The sequence below is a fragment of the Colletotrichum jinshuiense genome, chromosome 9 (assembly GCF_051148585.1).
Source record: "Colletotrichum jinshuiense chromosome 9, complete sequence".
Taxonomy (NCBI): Eukaryota; Fungi; Ascomycota; class Sordariomycetes; order Glomerellales; family Glomerellaceae; genus Colletotrichum; species Colletotrichum jinshuiense.
The window spans coordinates 3,200,645-3,221,505 of NC_139316.1; the positions used below are offsets into that span (position 1 = coordinate 3,200,645).

General features: G+C 49.0%; 6 protein-coding genes across 6 annotated transcripts; 3 read left to right on the top strand and 3 right to left on the bottom strand.

Annotated features, from left to right (window-relative positions):
* Window positions 1-1,622: 1,622 nt before the first annotated feature.
* EsH8_IX_000839 (uncharacterized protein) lies at window positions 1,623-3,173 on the top strand (the record flags this gene model as incomplete). Its single annotated transcript, XM_083267175.1, has 1 exon — window positions 1,623-3,173. One exon carries the CDS (start codon window positions 1,623-1,625, stop codon window positions 3,171-3,173), a length of 1,551 nt encoding a protein of 516 aa, XP_083130740.1.
* Window positions 3,174-3,859: 686 nt separating this feature from the next.
* On the top strand, window positions 3,860-6,064 carry EsH8_IX_000840 (HET domain-containing protein; the record flags this gene model as incomplete). Its single annotated transcript, XM_083267176.1, has 1 exon — window positions 3,860-6,064. One exon carries the CDS (start codon window positions 3,860-3,862, stop codon window positions 6,062-6,064), a length of 2,205 nt encoding a protein of 734 aa, XP_083130741.1.
* A 566-nt stretch (window positions 6,065-6,630) lies between these two features.
* Window positions 6,631-8,588, bottom strand: EsH8_IX_000841 (FAD-binding oxidoreductase; the record flags this gene model as incomplete). Its single annotated transcript, XM_083267177.1, has 6 exons — window positions 6,631-6,902; window positions 6,963-7,174; window positions 7,227-7,924; window positions 7,984-8,141; window positions 8,444-8,521; window positions 8,579-8,588. 6 exons carry the CDS (start codon window positions 8,586-8,588, stop codon window positions 6,631-6,633), a joined length of 1,428 nt encoding a protein of 475 aa, XP_083130742.1.
* A 2,023-nt stretch (window positions 8,589-10,611) lies between these two features.
* EsH8_IX_000842 (sugar porter family MFS transporter) lies at window positions 10,612-12,276 on the bottom strand (the record flags this gene model as incomplete). Its single annotated transcript, XM_083267178.1, has 3 exons — window positions 10,612-11,516; window positions 11,600-12,141; window positions 12,200-12,276. 3 exons carry the CDS (start codon window positions 12,274-12,276, stop codon window positions 10,612-10,614), a joined length of 1,524 nt encoding a protein of 507 aa, XP_083130743.1.
* A 4,905-nt stretch (window positions 12,277-17,181) lies between these two features.
* Window positions 17,182-17,844, top strand: EsH8_IX_000843 (uncharacterized protein; the record flags this gene model as incomplete). The annotated part of the gene is made up of 1 exon (XM_083267179.1): window positions 17,182-17,844. One exon carries the CDS (start codon window positions 17,182-17,184, stop codon window positions 17,842-17,844), a length of 663 nt encoding a protein of 220 aa, XP_083130744.1.
* Window positions 17,845-18,503: 659 nt separating this feature from the next.
* Window positions 18,504-19,775, bottom strand: EsH8_IX_000844 (enolase C-terminal domain-like protein; the record flags this gene model as incomplete). Its single annotated transcript, XM_083267180.1, has 1 exon — window positions 18,504-19,775. One exon carries the CDS (start codon window positions 19,773-19,775, stop codon window positions 18,504-18,506), a length of 1,272 nt encoding a protein of 423 aa, XP_083130745.1.
* Window positions 19,776-20,861: the final 1,086 nt, after the last annotated feature.

Consider the following 20,861-nt stretch of genomic DNA (forward strand, 5'->3'; position numbering starts at 1 on the left):
TTGTTTACTCAGCCGCACTGCCAAAGGTTACCCGGTTTAGGTCTACTTCTGTGCTGCGTGCCCAATCAAGAGTTTCGGGCACTGATAGACAGCGATTGAACGTTGCAGAGCGGCTTTAGCCTCAGCAAGAACCATGACAGCAGAAAACTGGGTTGCCTTCCATCAACTAGCGGTTGGAGATTCATGCCGTGAAGCCCGAGAAAGCGCCGCCGTCATCATTGTCTCCCCGAATCTGACCTTCCTAGGCCGCATCGTTGGCTGGAATCGGCAAATATGCCAAAGTAAAGAGAGTAAAAAACATGCCACGCAAAGCCTCGCCGCCTTAGACTTTATCGACCCCGCGCCTCGTCAGCACCCCGCAACCTTCCTTGCAACCTTGGAGGACTTGATCTGTATGTGCAGATCAGAAATCAATGCGTTGTTCGGTCCCGCTTATCGTCGGTTGTTTGAGAGATACCCGAGAAGGAGGAGCAATTGAAGTCTAAAGTAGCAAAAGGATCGTTGCGTTGTGTGGTTGTCCAAAAAGAATGCAGCAGTGCAAGGCGATGGATTTGGAGATTCAATGCAAAATTGAGGGGCCCGGAAAGTCAAAAAACAACGACAGGATTTAGATATGTGCAACATGAGGAGGCAGAGCAAGAAATGCGCTAAAAGCCCGCGCTGCCACGTGGAGTCGAAGTTTGCTCTTCATCGGCAGCATCAATGGCTGAGGATTCCCCATGCAAGGCCTGATATAGTTTGAGGCTACATAAAACCGGGCCAGGTCTCCCACCTTCCCCGACAATTGCCTCTGGCCAATGATCCCTGCGCTAAATCAGCCTTTTTAGCTGCAGCCTTGAGTTTGTTGGGGCTGCATCTCAGCCTCATGATATCTCCACGTACGTAGTACGCTGGGAACATCTCTTAGGATGGCTCCCAACATCTTACCCCTCACTGCGTCTGCCCGAATGTTCCTATCAGGGTTTCACCAAAACCTACAATGTGGGATTTCACAGAGAGATCTAGGCCGTGCTGAAATGTCTTCTTGCGGACATTAGGCACGAACTTTTCTTAGCCTTTGGCTTCATCTTGCGCGCCCAGTTTGCTTGGACACTAGCGGGCTGGCTGATTTGCATGTGAAGACAAACCGCGAGTTCGATCAGCTCATTGGCGAATTCCTTCATGCCCTTGGACCAGTGGTTCGTCCACGTTTTGAGAATAATGCGACGATGAAGCATTCACAGCGTTGTTTGGCAGCAAAGAGCCCAACTCTGGAAAGTTTCGGCTTCGTTATCTTGAAGTTTTGATGCACGCTCGATGCTTCCCCGCAGCAAACCATGCAAAACTTTCATGCCAACCATGAAGAAACATTTTCAAACTCTTCCAATTGGAGTTCACACGGTCACGATTTACCTCAGGATGAGACAAAGAGGGGAAAAAGAGAGGGGACTGTGACTATCTAGGGTGAAGCAAATGGATATAAAATCCCAGTGGAATACCCCGAGGTTGAGAGAATGAAAAAGGAGCAGCAGCAGATTCTCAGCCAAGGTCAACATCTATCATCACCCGCTACACAAAATACAACAAAAGCAACACTATAATACACTTATAACAACATACTGTACTTAAATTTTAAAATCAAAATGGGCGACATCCGAGGATCCGAGAGAGACAGCAACGTTATCGCCCTTGTTGAGGCCATTCTCGGTCACAAGATCGAGAGCCAGCCCGCGTCTTCTGCTCAGAGCACCATGGAAGACTACGAAGATCTCGTCGAAATGAGCAAGGATCACGACTTCAGCAAGGAGGGTCCCCGCCCTGACTCCCCCCCCAAGAACCCTTGCATCGGTGCCGTCAACCCGTACGCCCTCGCTGAGGCACTCATCGGCCGCAAGATTGACCGTCACTCCATGGCCTCGGCTCAGATTCTCCAAAATGTCTTGCAGACCGACTACGATGAGCTCTTTGACATGCGCCACCACTCAGTTCTCTTCGCCGGAATGAAGCTGAACGAGAAGGAGAGAACAGCTGAGATGTACAACGAGAAGGACATGAAGATCCTCAACGAGCGGGACCTCATGACCCCGGATTTCTCTGGCGTCCGCAGGCTGGATGACCTTGAGAAGGTCGGCCTTAAGGACCTCAAGGATACCAAAGTCAAGGTTGCCCGGATGCAGAATGGCAAGCTGCGCCTGGTTCTCCACGCCCACGACCTTGGCAAGACCGTCTCGAACCGGGAGGTCACCATGTCTATCAACGAGCTTGTCACCCCCTTCCGGATGCAGAAGGGCAACTGGCAGCCACCCAACGCCTCTTGGCGCGACATGTATGACTACTTCTTCCAGAGCGTCAACAAGCGCTTGATCTCCGACATCACCATGTTCCGCATTGGTGACCGCCGGGAGACCAACCGTCAGTTCGACGACCCCACTCAGGGCTGCTCCAGCAACAGCTGGTTTGTCGCTGCTCTGTTCTCCGTCTTCTGGTCTGACCCCTGTGCCATTAACCGTGCCACACGCGTCCACTCCCACGGCAATGACAAGAAGCGCTTCTTGTCCGTCAAGTTCCACGACAAGGGCGGCAAGCAGAACAGCCGCACCGAGACTGTCGAGGTCAACTATGAGATCCCCATCAACAACTCCGACAACGAGCCGCTCTACTGCCGCTCCAGCGACGGTGCCGACATTTGGCCCTCGCTGTACGAGAAGGCCTTTGCCAAGTGGATCACCGGTACCAACTCCGACAAGCCAGATATCACCCAGACCCACTGCGGTGACCCCATCAAGGCCATGGCTCAGATCAACGGCCGCTCGGCTCATTACTACATGTGCGACAACCACTCCGCGCACACACTCTTGGGATTGGTCCGCTCCAACAGCGTCAACAACAAGACCATCAACCCCATGACGGCCTACACCTACGCCACCGGCCGCGAGTTCCACGGCGCCAATATCGTCGCCAACCACGCTTACTCCGTCCTGGGTTACTGTGTCATCGGAGATAAGCAGTACATCGTCCTCCGCAACCCATGGGGTGTTACTGAGCCCCAGGGCCTCACCAGCTACACCGGTCTTCTCGGCCGCCTCGATCCCGAGATCTGGAACCCCGCCACCCTCCTCGACCATGGCGGTCTGTTCGCTCTTGAGGCAGACTCTTTCAAGAAGTGCTTCTCTTGCATCGGTGTTGCCAAGTAAAGGTTGCAAGACCAGTGGCCGGTCACTGATTTCGCAATCAGTTCGCCTGGGCAACTGAGGGTAGGCGTACGGGCTCTGTTGTTCTCTCTCTTTTCCCTGGCATGTATCGTAGGGTCAAATGCTTCTCGAGCTGGCAGAAGTTACATCATGTCAGCCTTTTTGCTTTTGGTTGACGGGGTGGGGTTGAGGCAGCTGGCGGTATGGCAGAAAAAAGTTGGAAAATTGAAAGGCAAATGAAAAGTTACTTTGGAGTACTTCGTTATAGCAAAATATAATCTCAGTTGCCAAGGACTTGTGTTAACGCTGCCGTTGTCAGTTTATCGCAGATCAACTGTTGCATGTGAGATGATGGCACAGGCAATCGAGTCTGTAGGCTGGCTTTGCCAGACAATTTAGTGTTGCCAGACATTGCTGAATATTGTCACAACTACAGAAGGCATCGACCATCCTCCAATGAATCCTTCCCCGCAAAGATGGTGCTAATCGCTCTGTCTGGCGCAGCAATATCATACAGACTTGTGGCAAAGCTGTGGCTGTTGCTGACTGGACCATAAAAATGAACCGCCAATTATGTGGGTACTGTCACCCCGAACTTATTAACCGACCAAGCATTCTGCAGTACGTATGCAATTTCATGCACTCAACACAACACATGATCATTTTTCATACCGCTACGCTATATCATGATGGAGGCCAAAGACCCCCTCTTCCATTTTAAAAGTTCGACGACGCCTTCTAGTCGACACGCACCTGGTGTTGTTCCTACAGGAGAACCAAGTCAGATAGTAGACGATCTTCCTAATTATGAGCCACCGAGCTTTGCGTCAAAAATCTACACACCTCTCGCACACTCGGATTCGATAAGAGTGTTGGTTTTGCACCCTTCCGTCGACCAAGACTCTGACATTCATTGCGAGCTGTTGCAAATAAGGATATCAGATTGTGTAGAGATTGACGACTCCTACGTAGCCCTGTCATACGTCTGGGGCGACTTGAATGATCCGGAATCTGTTTATGTCAACAGGGAAGAGGTGCAGATCGGGAGGAATCTTGCTGGGGCACTTCGCCATCTACGTCGTGGCGACCATCACCTTCGGCTCTGGGCGGACGCTCTTTGCATCAACCAGCATGATGTTTCAGAGCGCAATCACCAGGTCCATCAGATGCGCGACATCTACGCCTCTGCTGTCGAAACAATCGTTTATCTAGGGTCAAATAATGGCAGTAACACTACCTCCTCGGCGTGGAACTTCTTGGAAAGAAACAGCGAGTGGGCACTTAACAACGACGGCGAACAAGACTTTGACCTACCACTTTCTCTTGAGGACAGTCTGATCTACTTCAGAGGGGACTTGTCCGACGTTGAGATTGACGTCCTTACACGTCCTTGGTTCCTGAGAGTGTGGGTGCTTCAGGAGGTCGTCGTCTCGAGGGAAGTCTCAATTCAGTGCGGGCATCGACGGGTTCCCTGGGACGACTTCTGTAAGATCCTGCTCCTAAGCCCCAGATATCATGACCGATATGGACTCAGTTTACGCGCGGTCGAAAAGGTTGAGATAGTTCGCGACATGTTCCAAGCCCGCTGCGCCTATCAAGAATCGCACGACATGGTACACCTTCGGCCCTCCTGGCACACCAGCGTTACCAACTATCGCGGTAGAAGCACCGACATAATTGAAATGCTTGATAGAGCCCGACAGCTTGAAGCATCCGACCCACGAGACAAAATCTTTGCCCTTTTGGGAATCTCTACCAATGTGGATATTGATGACAGCAGGACTGCCATTAACTACGAGAAATCTGCCCCACAAGTGTATGCCGATTTTGCTCGGTATATAATGGAGAGAACCAAAAGCTTCGACATGCTGAGCTACGTTAATCACATTGTCAGCTACTTCCTGCCTTTGGCGACAACTCCCGCAGATGGAGCACTACCCTCATGGACCCCGGACTGGGACGGCAGTGAGGCAGCTCGAGAAGTCGCATCCAAGATGTTCGACCTCGAAGATCTTGACTTGGACATACGATCCATGGGCGCTAATTCAATTGGGCCCACAATGCTAAGTTCACTCGAGGAAGAGAGCGAAGAGATCCGAGAAAAAAGGCAAAAACTTGCCGGGAAAAGCATGACTTGGGTGAACAATAATCTCCGACTCGTCACAGTCGGTTCAATTATCGGCGAAGTAACCGACTTTGTGTCGTCGATCAGTGTTCGCGGACTAGACGAAGTTTCTTTTCAGACCATCAGGGATCAAAATAAGTCAGACCCTAGAGAGATGCGGAGAGCGATCATCAGCAGATGGAGGGCCTTCTTTACCCAACATCTTAGACTCCAATGGAAGATCTCCCATGTCGACCCAGAAAGTTTTATCGGCCCGCTCACGCGCCCAGAGATGTCAGTGAATTTACTTGACGATGACCCAGATCTCGGGCCTGAGACGATAGAAAGCCACCTGTTTGCCAGAGGTCGACAAACGGCCGCTTGGTCGAGCGATGACGGAAAAGTGATCAATCAAGTGACGGACAAAGCTTCTGTAATCGACGGGAAGCTTTTGGGCATCTACAACGAAGGCACCAGCAACGAAACAAGGAGGGTGATTTTGCCATTCGGGACATCAATAGACGACTGGATTGTTCACTTTCGCGGCGCACGGGTCCCCTTTGTTGTTCGACCGATAGCAGACATCTCAACTTACCCACAAGACATCAAACCCGGGCATGGGCCGCATGGAACACCACGACCTTGGATGTCCGAAGTCATTGATAGGTTTGAAATTGAACAAGACACCCCGTTCAAGAGCTGCAAGTTTATTGGAGAGTGTTTGATCAACGAATTCAACGATTTTGTAGCACAAGGCGAACACGAATTGATGGTACTAGCATTGGATTAGGAAAATCTTTCCATGGCACAAAGATCACACGTTTACTCATAACTAGACGCTAAAAAATAAGATTCTCTTTAAGGAAGCCGCATGTTATCACATGTGGGACTACATGGTTGATCACACGCAATATAAAAATAAGGGGCAGGTTTCAAGTAAAACAGCTTCATGATAAATACTGACGTACTAAATTAAGGAATAAACAGAAAGAAATGCAGAAAGCTTTTGAACAAAAGAAAAACGAAAACAGTCAAGGGAAGGGGCCAATTTAAGAAAATAGCAAACCAACTCGGGATGAAACACAATTCCCTTACTCGTCTCTGCATTTCCCTGTCATGCAGCGAGCTCTGACAGGGATACACGCAAAATTATATAACAAAGTCATATTTCTATTTACTGCAGTCTGTTTTCTATCTGCACGCAGTGGAAGAGTTTTTGCTCAGTAAGTAATAACGACGAGAAATAAAGAAAAGAGGTGATATTTATTATTCTAGAAAGTCATTTTTGTTCTTTTGGTCTATATGCAAGAGATTGGAGAGCATTATTCAAATGCCACATTGATATCGGATCTCCCCTTAGTAGCCAAGCTTGAAACCTCCCCAGCTGAGCTTGGTAAAAGTAAGATTGGGATCATATTGGTCCCGAATCTGTCTCATTTTCTCGAGGTTCTCCTGTCCATACGCAGGGAACGGCGACTGCCACTCACCAGCATCACCCATGTAGACGAAATCAACCGCTAGTCCCCTTGCCTTGTTGATTTCATGGTGACGCGCAAGCAGAGACTTGGACCAGGCTGTCATTCTAAGGTCGTCTTCAGCGCGAGCCCATGAAGTGGTGAATTGCCACCCTAAAAAATAATCAGTTAGACCAGGATAAGGACGTATCATGCCACTTCTCAAATACTTACAGACGTAGGACTGTGAGTCGTCCAGACCAAAGGTGTTTCCGATTCCGTTGTTCTTTCCAACTGAGAAAGCAGACTTCGGAACCATATTCAAAATGTAAGTAGGGCGGACGCCTTCGACATCAGCAACGTCCTGGATGGCTTCAACCCAGGCTTGGTAAATTTCATAGAGTCTATCGGCATCGGGCTTTATTGTGTGGTGTGCGAATTGAACACTGGCAGAATTGGTCAGCAGAAATTCTCATCCGCATTGTACAATTTACTTACCGGAACATCTGGTTGGGGGATTCCAGCTTCGCGTGCCAGTGAATGGGTTCCGTCACGTTGTGGACCCTAGTCACTGCAGGTATAGCGGTGAAGTTGGCGAACCTTGAAGGAGGGGAATCAGTCGTCTCCTGCAAGCCAAAGACCTGGGGCACGGCCTCCTTGGTGGTCATATTGTAGTTGATGTTGACGACAGCACCAGCGCCGACGGATCCATCATCCGAGAGCACCATGTCGCAAGCAGCCTTGATAAAAGCCGGAACAGCAGACTGGTTGAAAACCTGAAGTGTGCTGGTGACCATGGGGATGTCGTATGTTTTGAATACAAACTTGGTAACGATGCCATAGTTACTGCCGCCTCCCTTCAAGGCCCAGAAGAGATCAGGGTTCGATGTGGCGCTTGCGACGACCTGGGTGCCGTTTCCGAGAACTATGTCGTAGCTGAGAACATTGTCCATGGTGAAGCCGTATTTGTTGAGGAAGTAGCCGACGCCGCCAATCAAGGTGAGGCCAGGCACGCCAATTGTCTTGAGACGGCCACCGATCGTGTATTTGCCGTAGGGAGCCAGAGCCTGGTACACATCGACCCATTTGTTACCCGGCCCAACCTCAATACTGTTTTCGTCCACGTTAACTTTTGTGTCGTGAAGCCCGTTCAGGGCCACTAGGACTCCATCGTCGATAGTATTGCAGCCGGGGTACTGCAATGGATTTATGGTTAGCGGGTATGTCGCATTATAGGGAGGTTGGAAACACCTACATTCATGTGGCCACCTCCCTTTACCGCAAAAGGGGCATGGCAGCTGTGGAAGATTCCCACTGCCTTGGCAACATCGTCTGCAGTGGATGGAATAAAGATGCAGCCCGGGTTGAGGTTGGCTCTCATATCCCACACATTGATGCGTTGGGTTTCGTAGGCTGTCGAGTTGGGATGTAGAGTCGAGTTCGAGAAAGCGCTACTCAACGCAGTGCAAGCGCATTTTACGTTGTCAGACAGTAAAAGGTCTCTGCGGCCAAATAAGGAGCTGTTTGCTGCGGCAGTGCCAGACAGCAAAAGTACAGGAAGGACAAAGGAATGCAACATTGTTGGGGAAGGTAACTAGGAAACGAATGGAGTGGTGATTGGAGCGAATGAAGATAAGCACTTCCTATGTTTCAAGAGACAAGAAGCGACCTGAATGGAGTATTTATCTATCGTTATAATCATTTGGACTGCTTACACTCCTTGTCGGCCTCCTTATCGGCCTCCTTGTCGGCCTCCTTACCTCCCCGAAAGGAGGCGATGTTTCTGTCGAGCACTATAGCATCCTCAGCAACCCCGTTCCAGGTGAAGCCCCTTCACCATAGCCCATCACCATAGCCCATCGGAATCGGTCTCGGAATGCTCAATTGCTCTTGCGTAGTGCAGTTAGCCTTGATGTGGGCTTCTAGAAGAAATGGCACCGCCCAGGCTGTCAGTGCTACATTGTTCACAAGATACCCCAGTGAGCCATGAAATGCATTGGTAATTACTATACTCGTGATCGTGCCTATGGTGAACTAGGGACGGATTGACAGGTCAATGATGCAAATTCGTTCCACAGTCAATTTAGTATGGAGCATTTCAAGGCGTTTTTGGGGGGGATCGCTTCGCCGTGTTTGCCCCATTGCGTGTTTTTCGCGACGCCCCAGGAAATTGAAGTGACACATCACAAGCCCAACGTCAATCTAGTCTATAGGATGATGGGTATCTATTTGACGGAAATAAGTGACGTTTCGTTCTAGATCCTAGTCTTCGTGGCGATTTAGGTAATTCTCCGTGTCTAGTTCGACACCACCCCTGATCATAAGCCACGCTGCATTGCATTGCGGTTCTCGCTCTCGGTCTCGGTTGATGAGGCAGGCTTGCGATAGGGGCGGTCGTCAGCGAAGATCCGCAGTACCGGTAGGTCTTGTCAAGCCCCGACTCCACATTTCTTTTTCCCTCCGCCTATCCATATTTAGAATTGACTAGTGAGCGAGAACACGCGTGTTGAAAGAAAGGTCTGTGAGGAATTGGGTATAATGATCGTCCGCACCACTTACTCGATGGTACCTAGTCAATGTCCCCTCGGCTAAATTGCGGGTGAGACAATAACCAGCGACAACCAGCCCAAGTCGGTCAGAGGGGGAAACCCCATTCCAAAATACTCTCGTGTCTCTTTTGGCAACACCTATGATTATTGATTCGACTCTCCGAACGTTAGGAGCCATTGAACACGCCGTGTTGCGTAGAGCTGTCATTGAATGAGATGGTTGATCAACGTCGTTGGTTGTCGGCGCAAAAAAAACCTAAAAAACTTTAACGTTGGTTTCATCAGATCAAAGCTTGATCCTGCTGCTAAAATAGCCTTTGCGATCTGCACGTTACTGAAGTTTCGAACGTAATTGGGTTTTACCTAGTGAATTTACCATAATACCCTTCCGCCACTTAATTGATAAATTGTAGTGTAAAATAACCCATGTGAAGATCCACGCTGATCTTAAACTCTCGATGCATCTATTCGTCCATCACGTGCCATGATTCTCAACAAATAGAAAGTTCACGTATTTTCGCATGGTCCTGAAGCTATGAATGCTACTATCATACATTTATTTTCTAGGGCTATGTCTGAGCTGAGCCTACGACGCGGTGCTGCATCAGGTAGCACTCTATTGCCTCATTCGTTCATGGCAAAGAGTTGGTTAGCTTACGTTGTGTTATCTCTATCGAACGTCCTTCTAAACAAGTTACTTCGGCATCGTCAAAATAATCATATACGGCGAGCGCAAGATGACAGGCGACAGCAGCGACTAGGTGTATGGGAGGAAAGGAAACACAGTGGTCTTGAAAAACTTCACAAGACTCTTTCCGATTTGGACATACCCGATATGGACCTCAACACAGTGGACATGCATGAATGGCTGGATTATGCCTTCTCTCGCATATGACCAGACATTTCGCTTCATATGTACGTCCCTGAACTCTGGACGACGCGAGAATATCATAAAACTACGAACGTGGCCAGTCAATGCCACCATAGCACAATTAAGGATATTGGTAAAGGGAGGTCACAGGCTTGCTCTCCCATGTAGCCATCACCCAAATACACTTGAGGATTGAGCAATTCAAATGCTTATAACCAACGCAACCAAACGATTCAAATTACGACGATAGTCGAATACATTGGATCTATTGGAGCTGTTCGGTTTATTGCGATTGTTGTTTTCAGTATAGGCAACTCCTGATTCAATATCACCATGCATCTTGAAGTTAGGTCATGGCTTATTTCTTCGTCCGTGTTCAAAGTAATTTGCTACTTCCGATACTATGCAATTACAAGATATGACCGTACCCAAACAGACGGTCGTTGGCTCTGCGTCCTTTGTCTCATTTCCGCGAGTCCTCTACATGATCCGACGAGACCTCTGGCCTGTTTTTGTTGTTTGCCCCGCTCTGCTCAGATGACTCCGTATCCAAAATCTTCGTTGGAGATGTTGAAATCTCGTCGCCGAACTTAGCAGCAACCTCTTCAAGGGAGAGGAAGCGTGTTTCTGGTAGAAAGAAGAAGTATATGATGCCTGCAAATAGGTTGCAGGCAATGAAAACAAAGTAGAACCTCCAAGCGATGACGTCGAAGGCCAGCGACGCTGCGTAAGAAAGCCAGATAGCCGTGATAGCCTGTGTGAAGACTGAAAAGCCTACGCCAACCCCACGGAGATCGAGTGGGAAGATTTCAGCGACAAGAACCCAATTGACGCTGTTGAAGAAGAACGAGTACGCAAAGGCAAACAGGAAAATGAAGGCAACTCCTGCGCGAGCTCCGGCAGGATTAGAGTCATCTTCAAATAATTTTGACAATGCAGTCAAAACCGATAAGAGAACCGCAAGGGTAAAGCTCCCCGAGATGACGGTAATACGCCGGGTCCAATGGTCAGCGACGAAGAAGACGTTGATGATCTGGCCAACGACGGCCATAAATCCGTAAAGGGCGCCGATGAGAAGCACAGTCTGGCCTTCGTAGCCAAGAGAGTTGTACATGACAGACTGGTAATTCTGGATTACATTTGATCCAGAGAGCTTCATCATATTGACAGTCAAGCAAGCCAGCAGAGTACGGCGGATATACTTGCGAGTAAAGAGGTTCCAAAAGTTGGATGTACTTTTCCTGTTGGCTTCAAGCTGTATTTGACTGCACATCTCGGCAAATTCTTTTTCGATGGTCTCGGGACCACGATGAGCGTGAAGATAATACATGACTTTCTTGGCGTCATCATATCGCTCTTTCATTGCCACTGCAGAAATCTCAGTCAGTTTTTGCACTTTCTTGATAAATATTTGGGGCGGAAAACGAGGATTAAGCAACATAAAAACCTACACCAACGAGGGGAGTATGGAAGGAACGTAGTCATGATGGCCAAACAGAGGGCAGGTGGTATTTGAGTGGCCAGAGGAATGCGCCATTGGAGTTCACCAACCGCGAACGAGCCGGCGTAGCCCACCCATCCGGCTGCGAAGAAACCCAGTGTGTTCATCAGTCCCTTCAGACCGACTAGAAACCCGCGATTCTCTGGAGGACTAAGCTCTGCCAGATAGACAGGAGCAGTTGGGTAAACCATGCCAGTTGAAAAGCCCGAAAATGCGCGACCAACAATCATCATTGCCGGGTTCATAGCGGCCGTCTGTAGTACGGCTCCCAAGACGCTGACACAGGACCCGAAGAGCAAAGTCCAACGACGAGACATCTTGTCCATGCAGTATGCAGATCCGCCGCTACCAAATGCATATCCAGCATAGTAGCCGGAGACTATGCCGGCTCTCACCGAGACATTGTCCATACTCGGGCCATACATGTATAGCTTGAAAGTGGTCTGGGCAATAGTCGAAGCGATGATGCCCGTGTCGATTCCGTTCACAAAACTGGACGCAGGTTAATATCAGTTTTGGCGTTCAAATGTGGCTTGTTTATACCACTTACCCTGCAAGACTGATTGCTAAACCGATCAAGATCGACCTGGTCGAATTGCCGCGGTGGCCCGCCAGCTGTCTCGCCATATTTCCGCCTTTTAAACAATTGGCAACTGATGGAATGGAAGGCTGTATCACAATCTCAATTTCTAATTAGTATCTCTTCTGCTCAGTTGAGTCTTTCGAAGGAGAAGGTATGTGCTGCAAGTTTAAGCCGTGCCATATAATGTCATCAAACGCAGCAGCTACGATAAAGCGGCAAATTTCGTAATATTTATAACGCGGAAAACCTCCCAATATCATGCACGGCTTGACATGAGATTCCGGTTAATGTAGCAAAGTATGGCGAGAATGTCAGCTTCCCCCGCTTCCCCACGATGGGGAAGGATGATCTGCTCCACCCCCGCATTGACTACTCCGTACCGGCTGTTACTGTCTCGATAATGATTGGCATTGAAAATTTCCGAAGCTCCGAGAATCATCTCATTGCAAGGTTCGGCTGCTGCGAGGCGGTTCATTTCAGGCTTAGAACATCCGCGGAACATGTGGGGCCTGCGAAGCTCTCTCATCACTTATCCTGCTCAGTTGCTTCCGAACCAAGGCCGCTTTGTGGGAACACGACAATTCGACATCCCTTCACCCCACTTGATTACTGAGACGGAGGGAAACTTTGATCATTTCTGTGAAAAGACGCGTAAAAGGGCATTTCTTTATGGTCAAGAAATGCCCATGAGAAGAAAGAGGCATGCCTGGCTTAGGTGTCAAGCCCCCCAGCTATCAACCTAGATAGCATAAATTCAGCTGCAGTGGTGCACGATTTCTTCACTAAATTTGGGTTTCCATAGGTTTCAACTTCTCTGTGAACTAGGCTTTGCTCCCTGTGCCGTCATCTAAAACCTCAACATAGCTAATTTGTCACAGAGAGTAGGAAACAACCGTCAACCGTCGCCGCTCCCTTTCGTAGCTCAGACCCCATTCACCAAAAGAAGCAAGACCACGGTGATAGAGAATGAAACTTGATAGTGACCACATTTATGTTAGAATTTACCTGAAGTTTATTATCGTTGGCAGCATGCTTGGGTTGTCCGCAACGTAGCAATCTCTACATGGTGCCTCAAGTTAGTAAAACAGACCAAAGAGCAACGCCATATCAAGTTCATTCCAGAGTACAAAGGCCTGAATTGAGGGCCAGGTTTAAGTGCCAAAGGAGCTCAAAAACTTGAAAATCAATCCCGGATGAAATTGGCTGCAATTCACCGTCAGAAATTCTGGCTATGCCACTCTCGGCAATTGTCTTGTCATCTATCAGCAGAGAACAGCAACCAACGAGAACCAAAATCATGACAGTATTTCTCAGTTGGATGGCTGTGATTTGCAACCCAAACCAGCGCCCGTAGGCGTTCGCCCCTACTAGCACACCATGCGCTGTGGCTTATTTCTGCCCTGTGGTCTTTAAGATTATAGGGTATTTAGTATTTTTATTGCTATAGTCATAGGAGTTACAACGTCAGCCTTGCGCATTGTTGCTATTCCAGCCGGTCTTAAAATACCTACTTTAATATCTATTAGAGTACAAGTAGCTAAGATTACAATATTGACCTATTTCCTTAGGAAGTCTAATATCTCACTCTTTTCAGGCCCTTAACTTGAGTATTTGTGTGACTTAAACCGGACACAGATTCGTTCGTCCACTAGCTGCACTTCCCACACTTTCCTGACAACATAGGACAGATATTAAAATCCTACAACTTCTAGACAGCAATCAGTTTTATGCATTGTTCCCAAGCAGATAATCATGTAATCCTAGTCGGCCTGTCTGAAGCCCGCCTCATTCATGGCATGAATTACTCGATCTTTCGCCTCTAAACAGCTTCCAAATCAGTTCACGGCGCTAAATTCTTCCCGCAGGCGATTAATTTCGGTCGTATGACTGTTCTGCGTCATGCTGGTTGCGCTCGGTTTCTGGAAACTGCACCTGGTTTATCATACTGGCCGAGGCCATCAGCAAGAAAATTCCATTGGTCGTTGGAGCATTCCCGGCTTTCTAATATTCGGCATATTTGGCCCCAAGAAAATTTCGTGGGATTAATCGCGCGGCCAACTTATATATCATCACCTCCAGGTTGCTTTGGGGCAGCATACGCATGTAGGTGGCGCATTGATCGAGGTATAGCAATGCGATTAGCAGCTGGTTTTCCATCACCTCCAGCGCATTAGTGAAGACTTTGAGGACGATATCTCTCATGTAAAAGGAATCCAGTGACCAGGTTCTGCCAGCAAAGCCGACTATAGCATACACACCAGGTACAACAGTGGATTCTTTGGCACGAGCGCGACCTCGAGGATCTCGTAATCAGGGAGTCAAGGACATTGACACCAACGCCCACGAACGGGTCAGAGTAGTACTTGACAGGATACTTTTTGGATCATGTGGCTGAAATAACCAATACCCCTAGTCGATCAAATTACAAAAGTACCAGCCTATAATGCAAGCCATTATTCCCGATTTCAATGTATGATATACTAAGAGTATTCCAATTAGTCATGACACGTGGTTGCCGGACGACAAAAAGCAGGTTGTTGGCATCTGCAAGCTAGCCAGCAATTTTTAACGTCCGGTGTGCCACATACATCGGCTGCGTAGTTCACATAATTTCCAAGCCTACAAGGCGTCAGTGACTTTGTATTTACAGGGATGGCAGAGTGTATGGCAGAGTGTATGCGCAAAGTAGGGTTGCATGAAAGAGGTTTGGGGGAATAGTAAGATTTTGTCAGCACTGGTTACATGTGATGGAGATGGGGGTCGAACTCGGTCATGGGGCTCGGCCACTGCATTTGCAATGCCGCTCAAGCTTCTGTATAGTACGTAAAATGATACAATAGCGACCCAATGGGATTAATTGCAATCCAACGTTTATCATTGGCTGCATGCAGTCTTCGGAAGGTGACCGCCTACGGTTAATAATCTCCCGGCAGGCAATGCCAATGAGGTTTCATAGTCGCGGCAGTAACCGGTAGTGTGGCCAAGATGAACGCCGCGACCAGATAAGAGAACCTCACGTTGATTAAGCACCCTGGTTGAATGGGTGGCCAAAAGGGAAAAGAAGGGGAGAGGTGTGGCAGCCATGATGCAAGCTGCAAAATGTGTCCTCCTTCGCAGCTCATATACCGGTACCTGTCACACCAATGCACTGACACACCTTCCTGATACGCAGATCTCTCCCTTGCAGCACGGGGACGCCACCTCATCTTGGTTCGGAAGAAGACTGCAGGTCGGGTTTCTCGTAATTGGTATTATATATACGAGACTCTTTTTGGTATTATCTACTAACCTCTGCTAGCACTCTCGGGGATCAATTGAGTCTTGGCTCGTTGCCAGAAATGGACCGGCTGGAGCATACGGACTAGTGTACGCCCATTGGCACACACTTGTCGTGGCCCTTTCTTAAACAACTTCCTATTGTAGAGTGTGCCATCTGATAGTAAGCTGCTCATGCATACAACCCTGGGCCCGTTCCGGAGACTAACTCGGAGATATTAAACGTGGTCGCCGGCCAAACCTCGGTGAGGAATTGTGCATTTATGTATTTCTTACAGTGCGACTAGTTTGACCAACGGCTAGCCTGGGTAATGGTTAAGTTTCTGCCACTGTGCCCTATGCATAAATATACGAGGGTTAGGGTTGATAACACCCACCATCCTGGCAAACTATTAGCAGTGTAACCTCACTTCCCCCCCGGCCGGAGCAGCACACACAGACCGATCTACACGTGTGCTCGGATGAAAAGCGCGAGACACCGGGTGGCTCCGGCGCGCCTGGTGTTCATCTGATCGTGGGGCGGATTGTTCCACCTCGGCCCGTAGATCTCAGTTGTTATATGAATTATAGATAAATAAAATGACCAGTAGGAAAACACAGAAGACTGAAAATAGATTCGATTGGAGTATATTCAACTCTTGTCATTGATCATCCATTTACTATAATCCGCTTCCATTGAGACTTATATCACATTGCCAATTACAAAGTCATTACTCAGTTCCTCAACGGACAGAAAATGAGGTTCGGAGGCCTACTAATGCCGCAGCTACAGGACTCTGGACTGATCTGCCGCTGATGACTTTATGTCTCCGCTGCACCTTATATGCAGGGGTCATGGGCTTGAGCGCGAAGAACGGGGCTGACTTCCGCTTGGGGAAGCTAAGGATTGTTGAAGCATTAACCCCTCAATTGCGAACAGCTTACTAGGAGTGGCTTCTGGCTGGAAAAAGCCTGGCATCGGTCTCGATCGGGTATCGGTACGGCTGGGGAGGCCGAACAATGCACTGCGATGTCACATAACGGATGCGCTTGAGTTACAGCGTTTCATCGGACGAATAGATGAAGAGGTAATCGTTCCTATATGTCTTGCTGGTATTGGCAACAGCGCAAGAACGTGGTGGCTGCTACATGGAAAGCTGCCACATGGAAAGCTGCCACATGGAAGGCTGGCGAGTGTCTATGGAATTGGCAGGTGTCTACACGAGAAGCCTTAATTCCATCTATTAATTAAAGGGATAGCCTTCCGGTTCCCTGGGAGCAGCAAAACGAACTGCTCGCACAACAATATGGCCCTCTTTTTACGACTAGTGCTGGTGTTGGTGATTGGCATCCTGCCCGCCGTCATGGCACAGGACATTCCCTCCAAAATACCCACCTACCCGGCTTGTTCGGTGAGCTTCTGTGAACGGTGCCCGCGCACTGCTCTTCCAAGGATATGTCTAATGCCATTTTGTTACAGGCAGGATGTCTAGCTAGCGCTTTCGATGGCGGGCTATGTTCTGTTACAAATATGACTTGCATCTGCACGAGTGCCGAGTTCCAGCTCAACTTCACTCTGTGCGCATCTGCAAGCTGCACAATGCCGGATGTACTAGGTATTTCTCTACCCATTGAATTCCATCGAATTTCGACGTCTAACCCGACCTAAACCTACAGCTACAAAAAATGTCACCATGACGATCTGCGGTGCTCCAGTGCGCGACCGATCCCAAGAATTCGTCGTCATTTCCAACACCATGGCCGTCGTGGCAGCATTTTGCGTCTTCTGTAGAATTGGGTACAAGATCTTTGTAACCAAGCTCGATCTTGGATGGGACGATTGGTTTATCCTGGCAACCTTGATCGCCGCCATGCCGAGCATAGTTATCGCCGTCTATGGCACATCGGCAAATGGCTTAGGCAAGGATATGTGGACACTCCCGCCACAAAACATCACCAACGTCCTCTTCTACTTCTACACTGTGGCTTGGCTGTACTTTCTGCAGGTGACGCTTGTGAAATTGGCCATCCTTTTCTTTTACATGCGAATATTCCCCGCCAGAAACGTACAGCGTATCCTCTTGGGTACGGCGATTTTCGTTGTTGTTTGGGGACTGACATTCGTCCTCACGACCATTTTCCAATGCAACCCCATCCCATTCTTTTGGGAAAGATGGGATTTGATGCACAAAGGAAGTTGCATCAATGGCAATATTCTGTCCTGGTCAAACGCCACGATGAACATTGCGCTCGACTTATGGATGCTGGCAATTCCTTTATGGCAGCTGAGAGCCCTCAGGCTTCACTGGAAAAAGAAGGTAGGTGTGGCGTTGATGTTCATGGTTGGCACATTGTAAGTTTCAGTTGCTATTGCAAAGTGGCATAGTTCAACCGTAGCTAACGTCGTGCTAGTGTCACTGTCGTGAGCATCTTACGTCTGCAATATCTGGTTCATTTTGGAAAAGGAACCAATCCTACGATGGAACTTATTGAAGTCAGTGTGTGGAGCACGGTCGAGATCTGTGTGGGAATCATGTGCGCATGCCTACCTTCTATCCGCATGATTCTGGTCAAGATTTTCCCGGTCCTGTCTGGCTCCACACTCCGAAGCAACAGACGGAAGTACTACCAACACACCGGCGACGCGAGGCTAAGAACTATGCATAGTCGCAGTCAATCACAAACTGTTGGTGTGGTCACAGCAGGCCGGAGCAACTCTGGGCTTGAAGCGGGGAGCGGGCAAATCAACTTCCAGCAGTCATTCTCTGTATTCTATAGTGACAGCGACGAGGCGAATCTGGTGCAGATGACGAATCTAAAAAGGCCCGAAAAAACTGCTTACCGTTAGGAAGTGGTACCTGCGGTTGTGTGTATTAGATAATAAAATTACGAGAATATACTTTGAATTCAATGTATTCAACAAGCCATCTATTCGGACGTTGTCATTATGCAATAGAGCGATACAATATGTCTCTTTCTTTGCTTTTGCTAACTGCATGTTAATCTAGTCTTTTAATCACCATTTGGGGATTCGGGCTGAGAAATCAGGTTGGAACTTCTTCATGTAGGTAGTGTCGTCCCTTTTCCGCAGCCCGCAGTCGAGATATTGTTGGTGAAGCCGTCCCAGTTTCCCTCTATCGAGCTCGACCCCTAACCCCGGTGCAGTAGGAACATCCAAGCCGCCATCAGCCCACTTCAATGCGCCATCAACGATAACATCCTCGTCACGAGGCTTCCATGGCCAATGGGTGTCGCAGGCATAGTCCAGATTAGGAGTTGCCGACGCTAGATGAGTCATGGCGGCAAGCGATATACCTAGATGGCTGTTGGAATGCATTGAAAGCCGCATGCCCCAGGTCGCGCAAATGGCCGCCAGCGTCTGAGATTTGCGCAAGCCGCCCCAGAAGTGATGGTCTGAAAGGACAACCTGAACAGCGTTTTGAAGTATGGAGGGTGGGAGATGAGAGAATGCAACTACAGCCATATTCGTAGCCAGTGGCATGGATGCTTCTTTGGCTACCGCGGCCATACCTTCGATTTCTGGGGCTGGGTCTTCCAAGTACTCGACTATTCCGTCCAGTTCTTTGGCAACCCACTTGGAAGTCTCAACTGTCCACGCAGCATTGGGATCCAGCCTCAAGGGCACACCGGGAAATGAAGCATGTAATGCTTTGATAGCTTCGACCTCCTCGGCCGGGGGGAAGACGCCACCTTTGAGCTTAATTGCTTTGAAGCCATATTCTTCAATGATCTTCCGAGCTTGCTTCACTATTCCAGCTGGGTCGAGTGCAGCACCATACTCATCATCTGTTTCTCCGGGATGTCCAGCCCATTTGTAGAAAAGATATGCCGAGTACTGAACGTTGTTTCTGACGCGACCACCGAGCAGGTCGCTTACGGGTACGCCCGCCAGTTTTCCCTGTATATCGAGGCATGCAACCTCGAAAGGAGAAAACACTTTGTCAGCAACCGAGGCCGTGGTTACCATGCCCGCCATCCCGTCGCCGCCAGTACTTGTGTCGCCTGCTAGGGAGTCGACGCATATCTGGTAGATCAGATTCGTGTCGTACACTGTAAGGCCTTTGATGCGATCGGCGGCTAGTTGCAGGCGTCCCAGATGCGTTGAGTCGCCGTAAGATTCGCCTAGCCCATAAACATCATCCGCGACCACCTCAATAATGCTGCGTAAGGCAAATGGCTCGTGAACGCCAACACTATTCAGGAGCGGCATGTCGCGAAATGCCACTGGCGTGATAATAATATCTCGGATAATGCCAATTCGAGACATGATTCCAGATTTCAACGTTCAATATGCTTGTTTTTGCTTTTTGTTCAGGATGCTGTAGTTGTCGTCGGCTAGAAAGCCACAGATAGTTGAATGGAATTGTTTGATGTTTTTAACATTCTAGTTGTCGGGCTTATTGGCTGATAGAGGTCGCGACCGCTTGTGAGACTTGTACCTAGCAAGATCAACTAATGACATTCTTGTGGATAAAAGTCCGTCGCATTGGGGGTGGGTTCAGTCTTTTCCGCGGGGTGAAGTTGGAGTTGCAAGGATCGGCACACATCCGATATCCGAGGAACCTGGGGTAAGGGGCGGAAAAGTGCTTCCGGCACACCCTCCCGATAACAAATCTGTCTCTCAGGAAATTGTCGGCATGTAAGGTACAGTGAGTTTCATCATCTAACATTCTATCCGAGGAAGCCATGGATGCGCCTTTAGTCCCGTCAGACTCTCGAAGCCGACCAGCAACTGATCCCGCGGAACCTGGCCGGCCAACAAAGCGACCAAGGGAAGACTCTATACGGCCACGGGTGAGCAGAGCCTGCGATCGATGCAAAGCGTGAGACCCCTCCAAAAGCCCATGCTATAGTGTAAATTAGCTAACTATGACGAATCAAGCCGCAAAACTCGGTGCTCCGGTACATGGCCTTGCGTCTTTTGTGCTCAGTTCAAGTTTGAATGCCAATTTACCGCTGCCTATCGACGAGGTCAACTTCTCCCAGCAGTTGATGCCGATGACGAAGATCCGGTAGAAGATCAATCATCAGGGCGAGCCGATACATCCTTATGTATCACCTCGGAGCGGGGGGATGACACAAATGGCGGGGACCACGGAGAATCGCTTGCCAACATGGCATCTTCTGGGTTAACGTCAACTGCTGATACAGAGTCGACCTTGGCGTTACCGACACCGGTTCGGTCAGCAACGAAGATAACCACTCAGAATGACCACACCGAGATTCAGGCTGAGGTTGGTGCCGGGGAATCGCAACGCCTGCACTTGCATTCTATGCGAAACTCTCCCGAGCCCTCGCAGACAGATGAACAGGGACATTATGTTGGTCCTGCTTCAGGAGTGTCATTTCTGTT